This window comes from Hemiscyllium ocellatum, chromosome 26, assembly GCF_020745735.1.
Source record: "Hemiscyllium ocellatum isolate sHemOce1 chromosome 26, sHemOce1.pat.X.cur, whole genome shotgun sequence".
NCBI classification, from domain to species: Eukaryota; Metazoa; Chordata; class Chondrichthyes; order Orectolobiformes; family Hemiscylliidae; genus Hemiscyllium; species Hemiscyllium ocellatum.
In genome coordinates this window covers 33,569,336-33,581,510 of record NC_083426.1, presented here as the reverse complement: position 1 = coordinate 33,581,510, position 12,175 = coordinate 33,569,336, and the positions used below count along the sequence as shown (strand labels likewise).

General features: G+C 36.0%; 1 protein-coding gene across 3 annotated transcripts in view; it reads left to right on the top strand.

The window, feature by feature from the left end:
* LOC132828202 (leucine-rich repeat-containing G-protein coupled receptor 6) overlaps positions 1–12,175 on the top strand; it is a 264,676-nt gene that overhangs the window by 228,731 nt on the left and 23,770 nt on the right. For all 3 annotated transcript variants that reach the window (XM_060845144.1, XM_060845146.1, XM_060845147.1), the window contains 5 exons: positions 3,340–3,408; positions 4,596–4,667; positions 6,310–6,381; positions 8,127–8,195; positions 8,411–8,482. In XM_060845144.1, the coding sequence (XP_060701127.1) occupies positions 3,340–3,408; positions 4,596–4,667; positions 6,310–6,381; positions 8,127–8,195; positions 8,411–8,482 (354 nt within the window). The remainder of the gene's footprint in view (positions 1–3,339; positions 3,409–4,595; positions 4,668–6,309; positions 6,382–8,126; positions 8,196–8,410; positions 8,483–12,175) is intronic.

Genomic DNA, 12,175 nt, shown 5'->3' with positions numbered 1-12,175 from the left:
CCTCACACTTTTCGGGCAGAGAGAAGGTTTTTTTCTGTCAGAATTCTCTGCCTCAGAAAGTGGTGGCAGCTGGATCGTTGAGTAAATTAGTGTGAGAATTAATGCAATGAGACTGAAATTCATTTGAAAACTTTGAACACACTACAGGGAGGGCTCATAAGTAACCCACAAGCGTTGGCAATACTTCAGGGAAAATTGTGGAATGATCATTGCTGTTGCATAGTCGACATATCAGGACATGATTGAAGAGATTTCCCAAATTATATTTCCTTTTTCATAGTTTAGAAGATACGTCTGGTTAAAAATGAGACTCCAAGGGTGAGATTTCCCTCTGATGGTCTCAGAAAACCACCCTCCTGCAGTTGTCTTCAATCCCCCTGAGCAACCTCTCTGTGCGACAATCACCCCACAAGAAGAGTATAAATGTTATTTATCTTCTCACCACTGGATCTCCTAATGAGTAGGTCTCAACCACCAATCTTTAGGATCCAGAAGCTGCCGGCTGTTGATGGTAAACCCATTGTAAACTAATGGAGAAAGTGAAGTCACATAGTGTGCAGTGTGTTGTAGTTAGGTGGATAAAGAACTGGTTGAGCAACAGGAGACAGAGAGTAGTAGTTGAAGAGAGTTTCTCGAAATGGAGAAAGGTAACCAGTGGTATTCCACAGGGATCAGTGCTGGGACCACTTTTGTTTGTGATATACATAAATGATCTGGAAGAAGGCACTGTTGGTATGATCAGCAAGTTTGCAGATGACACGAAGATTGGTGGAGTAGCAGAAAGCATAGGGGACTGTCAAAGAATACAGGTGAATATAGATAGACTGGAGAGTTGGACAGAGCAGTAGTAGATGGAGTTCAATCCAGGCAAATGTGAGGTGATACATTTTGGGAAGCTTAATTCTAGAGCAAATCACACAGTAAACGGAAGAGCTTTGGGAAAAGTTGATGGGCAGAGAGATCTAGGAGCGCAGGTCCATTTTACCCTGTAGGTTGCTGTACAGGTGGATAGAGTGGTCAAGAAGGCATATGGTATGCTTGCTTTCATCGGACGAGATCATGTTAAAATTGTACAAGACATTGGTTCGGCCGCATTTAGAATACTGTGTACAGTTCTGGTCGCCACATTACCAAAAGGATGTGCACACTTTGGAGAGGGTGCAGAGAAGGTTTACGAGGATATTGCCTGGTATGGAAGGTGCTAGCTATGAAGAGAGGTTGAGTAGGTTAGGATTGTTTTCATTAGGAAAAAGGGCCCTGAATTTGGTCTACAAAATCATGAAGGGTGAAGACAGGGTAGATAGAGATAAGCTTTCTTCCCCAGGGTGAAGGTTTCAATAACAAGAGGTCACGCTTTCAAGGTGAGAGGTGAAAAGTTTAAGGGGGATACATGTGGCAAGTACTTTACACAAAGGGTGGTAGGTGCCTGGAATGCAGAGGTGGTAGAGGCAGGCACGGTTGATTCATTTAAGATGCATCTAGACAGATGCATGAGTAGGTGGGGAGCAGAGGGATACAGATGTTTAGGAATGGGGCAACAGGTTTAGACATTGGATTTGGATCGGCTCAGGCTTAGAGAGCTGAAGGGCCTGTTTCTGGGCTGTAAATTTTCTTTGTTCTTTGTTTTTTTTTGTTCTGATGACCCAGGATGCCATTGTCCAGGCCTCTGCCTACACCAAGAAACCCAGGCAAGTTCACCTGCCAGCTCTCAATGGGCTAGTTGGGATACAATTGGACGAACATTCTCATCAATGGGGATGTCGACCTAATTGACACCTAACACACTTGCCCCCACATTTCCTGTAAAATGTCAGAAAATTGCACACGTAGTTTCTTTCTTGATTTTCTAACTCAGTAACCATGTGCAAATAATGAGAAGTACATGACTGGGCACTGATGAAATCATTCATAATGCTCAGGCTTTGATTTTAAGCAAGATTACTCACAACCTACCCCTAAAGCCAGAGAACTTTGTTATCCTCTAATACTAATTTATAAATTGGATCAACACCCAGCTTCCAGCTCTGATCTACAGACTGTGCCCCCACATAGCACAATCAATAGACTCTCCTGGCCTTCTTGCATTGGGTAGGATGCAATGTTAGTGCCCTTTTGAATGTCACAGGTTGCCAGCCCAGCAATACTCGAATAAGGCCTTGCAGGGCTTTTGGCTGATTCTCCACACACTCCCCAGCATCCAGAAATATTGGAGCTTAATGCCAAGACATGCACAGGAGAAGTAGATATTGAAATTAGAAATTGGAGAGCACAGAGCATTCAGTCAATGATGTCCTAGCTTGAGTTAGTGCCTTCATGAAACAAGGGAAGCATCAATGCTGCTGAAGCAGGAGAGCATTAGACAGTAGGAAGAAAATGGCGAATTATAGATAAACAATTGCACAGTCTTATTAGTTGCTATTTTTTCAAATGCTTTTGAAAATCTTGATCGAACAAAAAACTTGAATAATTCTAGTAAAATAGTGTTTCATTAATTGGGAGTTTATTTTAATAAAATTTGCGATAGCACAATTAATTCCTAAAATTTTCTTTCTCTGTAAACATTATTTCATGTCTTTGTTGTGCTGTTTTGTTGCAAAATGGTAACTATTGACATGTTTCTGCAAAATCAAGCCATCTTTTAAAACTCCATGTTGAAAGATTCTGTCAATTCTCTGGGGTTCAATGCACAAAGAACTTTAGTTCTGGTCGATTATCATTCCCCATTTACATTTGATAATTACCTTGCCGAGTTCTAGTCAAAAAGGTTACAACTATACAATCTGACATTACTAACAATGTATATGCAAGTCCTTTTTTTCTTGTTATTTTAATTCTGATCGTTTATTTTAAATGCATTGAGGCTTTTGTAACATGGTACAGGGAGAATTTTTATACAAAAGGTTAATAATATTGCTTCATATCATATTAACTTTAAATTTGTTGTTAGAAAGTGTTATAGCAGAGGAAATCTTGAGTTTCACAACCTTGGGATTATAAAATGGTGACACTGTAATGTTTAATGTTGAAAATAATGTATTATCTACAAAAATTTATATTCCATAAAAAATTGAATAAATTAGTTGAAACAATAAGATGACGCACAATTTTGGGGGTGACTAATGCTGCTGTAAAGACAATGCATCTTACCTGCTTTATTATCATGTGTGATGTCTCCTGCATAACAATTAGGGCATGTTGCACAATTGAATTGGCAGTACATTATTCAGTAGTACACATCACTGCTGTTTTGTTATACCAATTCAAAAAAGTTCATAAAATGCAACGATGACACCTAACAAAATGTTACTAATAACATTTTTCTTTTGATAATTTTACCAGAGACTTGAATTATAATGACCTGGAAGAATTTCCTGTTGCTATCAGAACTCTAAGTAAGCTTCAAGAACTGTGAGTATCATCTTATTAACTAAAAATAAAGCAGTTATATATAGAATTCATTGTGAAAGCCATCAGTAGTTATACCATGGAAGAGTACATACATCTGGTCTGCGTAATATTCCTCTAAACAGCAAGACAGCTTATACATTTTCCAAAAAAAAGTGTTTTGAAAGTATGTAAATTCCAATTCCAACCACAGTGACCATGCATTGTATAAAGTAGCAGAGAACACTTACTGAATTTGAGGCTATTACTTCAAAGAGGTTAAAGATGGCATTTGTAACCTAATCTATCTTAAATCGCAATAAGATTCAGTTGGAGCCATGGAAATGACTGCCAGATAAAATGACAGTATTTCAAAAAAATGCTTCACAACACGAAACAATGTTCAATTCTTTAGCTTGCACTGTCTGTTTCTCCATCTCTCTTTTTTTAAAATCCTGATTTAACCTAATAATTGAAAAGAAGTACAATAGTCCAAAAAGATTTCCTCAGTATGTTATGTGTATTAACTTAAGCTGTAAATCCATTTATAAAGAATAGATTTACATATTGAAGGCAGGTAGTTTTAATGCTTCATTTTTTAAGAGAATATGTACTCATATAAATCAAAATCTTTTCTACAAAATCTATCATTGACAAAAGTGATTAACAGCTTGGTAACAACTTTCTGGAGTCAAAAAACAGTGAGTTCAATCTTGGCACCAGACTGTTTTAGGCAGGCCCTAAGGAAATTTTGGATTATTGAGAGTGCCATCATTGAGAACAGACATGAAAAAGGTTCTGTTTCCCTATCCCAGTGGTTCAGGGTGGTTAATTTACCAAGGCATGATTCAAAGAATCCAAGTTTGTTTTTGATACCCAGTCCAAAATTCCTCCAACAACCAATCCCACCAAAAAGAGGTTAATTGATAAATCATGTTATAGCTGTTTGTGAGGTCTTGCTGTAAACAACAACAGTCACTTCATTCCAAGTAATTAATTGAATGTACTGTGTTTTGAAACATATTAAATCCAAGTTTCTGTTTATAGGAAATGAATTAGACTCTTGGAAAAGAATTGCAAATTCAGGAAAATATGTCAAAATTTAAAGATCTTCTTTTAAAGGGAAAGCAACAATTGGGATATATTGTAATAACTTTCACATTGAACTTGACTGTTTTAACTAATTGGATGATTTTTGATGTGTGTTGTAGGGGCTTCCATAACAACAATATCAAAGCAATTCCAGAAAAGGCTTTTGTTGGAAATCCTCTGCTTCAAACAATGTAAGATTAATTGCTGTCATCTTATATATCCCTTGTTACTTTACTCTCTTTCAATGTGTCTGTTTGGTATATCTTTGACAATGCTAAGCAGTCAAACTTAGCCTTGATTATTACTGTTTATCAATGAAGTTCAATTGCCCTGAATATTGCTGAAAATATTCAATAGTTTCCAAAAGGAAATTTGCTGGGAAATCAAGTATTACCATGCCAAAGAATCTCTTGGAAAAAGTGAAATCATTAAAAAGTGCCTAGATTGCCTTTTAATTCAATGTTTCAAAGTATTAACTCTGAATAGGCAAAATCTACACCGTACTTATGTGGTGGAACTCATCTGGGGCATCACCCAGAACAAGGTATAAATATATCCAGGTTAGGTAAATGTAAAATTGACAACTATTATTAAGAATCACTGATCTGATGAGGAGTAGAAATGGTTGAGGATAGTCTTTAGGAGAGGATTTGATTTGATTGTGATAAATATGGTCAAACAGCCCTGTCAAAGCTTGCTGTTAATATTCATATCTGAAAAATTGCGGTTTGATTGAGGTACTAAAATGTAACCGGAGCCTTGATGCTTTATCCCTCAAACAAAATTTAAAAATGCCTTTGGATTAGAAGGAAGGGTGTGGAGATTGATAAAAACCAAATCAAAATCAATTTTTATGCTCTAATGAAAATCAGTATTTGAGTTAGTTTGCTTCCAGAGTCTGCCCACATCACTGATGTTGAAGACTAACTATATCTAGAATAGCTGCATTTATTTTGATTGGGTTTTTCAAATGTAGAGCAGCATGAGACCTGACCTAGAGCTGTGATGCTTGTCAGAGTGTGAACTATATAGGCAGAAAATACTCCTCTTTCTTTCTATTTCTTTTCATATGCATATAAATATCTACAAGTATACCTTAGTTCCAAAACGTAATTTTGTTGGACAATACATTTAATTTGTGACTGTTTAAAAACGCTTTTGCACCTTCAAAGCTGCTACTTACATAAGAGATAAGTATCTTGATTAACAATTAATATATTCATATTTGCAATGTTACAAGTGCAGGTGCAGACTTAATCACACACTTTCAAAAAAATCTTTTATTTATTTTTATTTGCAGAACCTAACAATTATACTATTATGTGAGCAATGCTATTTGCTTTGCTATTTAATATAAATAATTCAGCTTATTATTAAAATTACATATTAACTATACAGTAATTCTAGGTGGGCCAGATGTCTTTCTTAGTTAACTCTTTAACTATTGCCTTTCTTAACTGTTTAACTATTTTATCTTCAAATCTCTTGCCTTCACATGAATATGTCTTCATTCTGGCAACAGGAAAGACCTACAAATCGTTCGCTAATGACCGGCATATTGTTGCCATTTAGTCTGTTTCCTAGACCGATTCTCAAATGTTATTATTAGTTAAAGAAAACTCTTCCCCCCATCATCTTTTCAAGCAGCTACAGTAAAACATATGGGTTCATGTCGACTGTCCGGCTGGTTTGAGTTAATAGTACAGGCGACTCTTGTACATTTTGTTACTCAAACTGATTTTACACTATCTTCACATCAGTAAAGCAGATGTGAGCTTTGACACCGATGGATGTAGTATAAAAACTTATCTAAACAATTTATTTCCTTTCTAGTCATTTTTATGATAATCCGATCCAGTTTGTGGGGAAATCAGCCTTTCAGTATCTGCCAAAGCTTCACACCTTGTAAGTATGAGCTGAGCCACATGTTCAATTTCAAAAGTTCAAAAAGCTGGCCCAGTAGCTTATGTAATTGAATGCTTGACTCCCAATCAGAAGGTAATGAATCTAAGTCCTTGGGGTGTTTGCCGCTGGAAATTGTTCGCCTTAGATAATGAATTTAGTTTTTCTCAGTCCCCAAAAGCTGCACAAAATCAAACTCAGAGGAAGAAAAGAATGACTCACTGGGCCTGATTTTAATTCTGTGCATTTTGATGAATTAAAATCTCACCCTTTGTCTCTGTACATTCACACAGGACTGTTGAAATTCAGCGTAGAGATCCTTGGGATATTAACTTTGTGGTTACAAATAGAAATATATGTATATATAATGTCAAAAATCACATAACACCAGGTTATAGTCCAACAGGTTTAATTGGAAACACTAGCTTTCAGAGCTCAGCTCCTGCATCAAGTAGTTGTGAAGTACCTGATCAAGGAGTAGCGCTCCAAAAGCTAGTGCTTTCAATTAAACCTGATGGACTACAATATGGTGTTGTGTGATTTTTAACTTTGTACACCCCAGTCCAACACCGGCATCCCCAAATCATATCTAATGTCAAATAATATGCAAGAAGTAAACAAAGCATGAAATAATTATTGTAACAGTGTTTGAGGTGCTTGCTCAATTTAATTTGTAGTGCCCAGCGGTTTATTTTCATAATGATATAAAAGGTGTAGAAACTGCAAATGCATTTGAAGAGCTGCCTATTAATTTGCAGAGCATATTGATATGCAACAAAATCCCTGGATTATTTAAAGTGGTCAAGATGATTGGACTTTTGAACTATTTTGAAGGAAGTCTATAAAGCAATGATGTTTCCAAAGTGTTTTCACGCTAAGTTGATTTGTACTCAATTTATAATAGTGTCACATTTATGCAATACTGCTTTCAGATGCCGTGCTGCATTAAAAGTATAACAACAAATGGAAATTATCACTGCATTGGCTCATAAAGAAAGTGGGGAGGAGGAACAGGCATTCATACAACATCTTTCAAGACCTTAGGACATCTGCAAAGTACTTTCCAACTAATTAAGTACTTTTAAAATGAAACAACTATCAGGAAATGCACAATCAAATTTCATATAAAAATTTCCAAAACTGCAATGAAATAAATGACTCTGAATCTGTTTTATACATGTTACATAAGGGATAAATGTTAATTAGAACATGAGAATTGCCTTGCTCTTTTCTGATTGTACCAGGGATATTTTCTTTCATCTGAGAATTCAGATGGAATCTTCTTCAAACATTTGGGAAAAACAAGTTCCTATAAAGTTGCAAGCATAACAATTTTGTGTGCTTGCAGTTGTGTACAAAGTTACTTCTAGTATAGAGAATGGAATATAAATGATGTGAATTGGAAAACAATACTGAGGTGTGAATAGGGTATAAGACATATGTTAACTCTGTGATTACAAATAACTCATGAAAAAAGGATGTGGCCAAAGAAAACAAAATTAAGAAATACGAACAGCAAATATTAAAATTATAAACTACACTTAATAATTTTATGAGCATCAAATTGGCTATATGATCTTTATATAGCAAGTGTAATTGGGAAAATAAATTAAGCTTATTCAAACACCCCAAAAGAACTGTACAATTATCTATTTTAAATGTTATGGTGCAATAATTACAAATTATCAGATTTCTTTTCTTTTAAGTAATGCATGAAGAAAGTAATGGAGTTTTGCTGTCAATTCCAGGTCACTAAATGGAGCAATTGAAATAAAAGAATTCCCGGACCTTAAAGGAACAACTAGCCTGGAAATACTGTGGGTAGCAAATTTATGTTTATCAAACTTAGATTCTGAATGAACAGCAGGGACTATTTTGCTGCAATTATTGCTCTTTTCTTTTGATGGCATTCATTCATCACAAATTATCCATTACATTGTCAGTTCTGTCAGTAAAAATAAAGGTCATGTACTGAGGAACTTCTCGCATGCCTAACTCCAAATAATGGCATAAATTTTCTGCTTCTGGACAGGACCCTAACTCAAGCTGGAATAACCTCACTTCCCAGGGGTCTCTGCCAACAGCTCCCAAATCTACGAGTACTGTGAGTATGGTTTAGTTCCTGGTTATACATGTATTTGATTGTCAATCTTGAATGAATAACTCCAGTATCCATTCACTGTGTAGAAATAAAGCAGCAATTGAACTGCTTGGCTCCATAGGATGAGGGAAATGTTATTTCAAGAAATATTTAATAGCTTCTATCCTTGAGAATAGATCATAAAGCTAATGTCAATCATAGTACTATACTTCGTAACCCTATATAAGCCAGACTGGTTTCATAAATCTATTCATCATCCCTGCTAAGGGGACTTCTCGGACAGTTATTATAAATTTATGTGAGGAGAGATAAATTCAACTCACATAATCCTATTAAAGCACACTCCAAACTGATTTTCGCAATTATTTTAAGTGTAAATAGACCTACAACCTAATTGAACTCTATAATTATTAAAAAGAACACACATTACAATGATGGTATTTCTTGCCAAATGCCTAATTTCTATAACACAAGATCAATACTTCATACTTTATACTGTAATGATCATGTACCTTTCTAAACTCAATTTGTCCTTTGTCTCACTTGATAGGTCTTATTATCCTTAGTTCCAAGTATGTATAACCCACTCACTCATAAATGTTAAAGATTTAAGCTTTATGACTTCTCATCAAGAACAGAAACTGTTAAATGTTTCTTGAAAATAAATTTCCATCTCTCTATAGATCTAAGTAGTTCAAGAATCAATAGGTGCTATGTCACATACGGAATTAATCCTTAATAAAGTAATTCCCCATTGGTTATTTCTTCAAGATTATGTATCTACAATGGCATTTCAAATTGATAAACTTGTAATGGCTGCCTTAAATTTGTACAGCAGGAAAATGACCCATACCACGGTTTAATATTTTCATATTTAATCGTTTAATTCATTATGTTAACAGAGGCATTATTGAACTTACGTTAAAGTGAATATCATACAAGTCAGTGATGTTGACAGTCCTTATCAGCATAACAGCAGATATGCAATTGATTTAGGGTGGCACAGAGTCTCAGTGATTAGCACTGGATCTCACAGTGCTAGTGACCCAGGTTTGATTCCTGCCTCAGGCAACTGTCTGTGTGGAGTTTGCACAGTCTCCTCATGTCTGCGTGGGCTTGCTCTGGTTTCCTCCTACAATCCAAAGATGTGCAGGTTAGGTGAATTGGCCATGCTAAATTGCCCATAGTGTTAGATGCATTAGTCAGGGGTAAATATAAGATCGGGGAATGGGTCTGGCTGGGCTACACTTCAGAGGGTTGGCATGGACTTCTTAGGCTAAAGGGCCTGTTTCCATGCTGCAAATCTAATCTGATTTACGCTACCTTATAAATTTAACAATGTATTATAGAAGCGATACTTTGGAGTGGCATCAAGAATGTAATTTAGCTTTCTAAGGAAAGTAACCGATATAAACATTTTTACTGTGATTATAATGTAATGTAAAAGCTTGAAGTGAATTAGTGCCCTGCAATCATTTAGCTGCTATTAATTGTTACATTGATGTGAGAACATAATTTCAGGAAAAGGTTGTAGTAAAAGGCAAAATTAAGATTCAATTTGATTATTTCTTTTAGTAGACACTCAATTCTCTGCCTACCTACATTTGAATATAAATAAAACTTATCATAGGTGATTTGTGTTCAACCTAGAAGCACATCAAAACATGAACATAATTGGTGGCAATGAGTGTGCTCCAAAGGAACTCTTGACTGATGATATCGGAATGGATCATTATCATTATTTCAATGAACCAAAAAATGTTTCAATATGACTAATTTTATTGTTGATGGAGTGTTTAAATCTTCTGCCACCTGTTCATGGAAAGACCTGAATTGTCCAATAGTAAATGCAGAAGTTACCTTTTCTTCAAGCTTGCTGAGTTTCTTTGCTGTTTCAGGGAATTTCATAAGGAAGCTTTAGCTGGGATTTTAGTTTGTCAGCATTATTATTTTGTGTGCAGTTCACATTTTTTTTTAGTATTTGAAGACCACTTCCAATTTTCCATTTAAAATAAAACAAATTTAGATGGCAATGTAAGATAAAGATCAAAGGATGCCAATACATTTATCATAATTAAGAGCCCAGCGATTGTTTGAGCTGTGCAGGTTCAAGTGAATATTTCAGTTCTTCCACTAATGAAATATTGCATTTGCTTAGGCCTCAGTAGATTTGAAATGCTGGGAGTATATTTTAAAGGAACAAAACTTCTTACAGTGGTGATACACAAAACGTGAAATGATTCTGTTTGTTTTAATGCCTTTATAATTTTCCTGTCCCTTTCCTTCTGATTGTGCATCCTGGGTTATGCTTCCATTAGTACCATCAGGCCTAATGTTTCACATAGTGATAACAACAGGCTGTTCTGCAATGAAAGCATGTCATGTTGGAGCTCAGTGCTATCCCATCTTAAAATCAACACATGCACACTTATTGAGCAGCCAGTGAGTGGGGAACAATTAAGGATGGCAAAAGTGAGGACTGCAGATCCTGGAGATCAGAGTCAAGACTAGAGTGGTGCTAGAAAAGCACAGCAGGTCAGGCAGCATCCAAGGAGCAGGATTTTCCTGCTGCCTGACCTGCTGTACTTTTCCAGCACCACCATAACAATTAAGTATGGCTACTATTTCTTCACTCTTTCCTTCCTACGAACATTATGACACTTATACCAATTGTAAGAGGCCAGCTACTGTCACATCTGGAATCTGCTAACTCAGAACAGATAGGATGGAACTGAAATTCTTCACATTCTGTGCACTAGCCAACTAACCTATTAAAGACAAAACAACTGCAGCTGCTGCAATCCAAAGTATACATGCAGGAGGCTGGAAGAACATAGCAAGCAGCAAGGAAATATATTCTTGCCACTCAACTGGCTTAAAATGCACAGCCAATGGTTGGGAAGCACAGTTATCAAATGATTGAAATATCTAATATTCAGTTAACAGGATGAGATGGAACAATTAGATTATGTCAGTGATATTCTTTCAAATTATAAAGCAGAAGTAAATAATTCTCCCATGTTTGGCATTTTGTTTTTATGTATTGACATGTCTTTGACAAAAGTAGCTGTTAGACACGTTCACATGATATTTCCATACATTAAAATAACTTAAAAGCAACAATACTTTAGTTTTGCCAGGATATGGAGGTGCTAATGTTGGACTGGAGTGGACAAAGTCAGAAGTCACATGACACCCGGGGTTATCGTCCAATAGATTTATTTGAAATCACAATCTTTCAGAGTGCTGCTCCTTCATCAGACAAAGTCTCTAGCACTATCTTATTTTTGATTTTTTATAATTATCTCTCTGTCTCAGTTAATCACATTATAGGTCATCCCTTCACTTGCTATTCAGCTGATGAAACCTTACTCACACCGTTTGACACTTCTGATCAACTGCAGACATTTATTATTCAGCCTGTCAACTCTACTTACACCACTTGTACTATCTTTTGACACTCTTAATTACCTGGAATTATCTTGCAATGAACTCTCTGCCTAGTTCTGTACCAGTGTGCTTCCCTTCACTTCAACTGATGAAGGAGCAATACTTTGAAAGCTGTTGGACTGTAATCTGGTGCTGTGTGACTTCTGACTTAGTTTTGCCAGGGTCTGGGTGAATATTTTCCACATTCATCAGTTGTGACAACCTTACATTCATAACCATGTATAGTATAAGTACCCTTTCATTAGC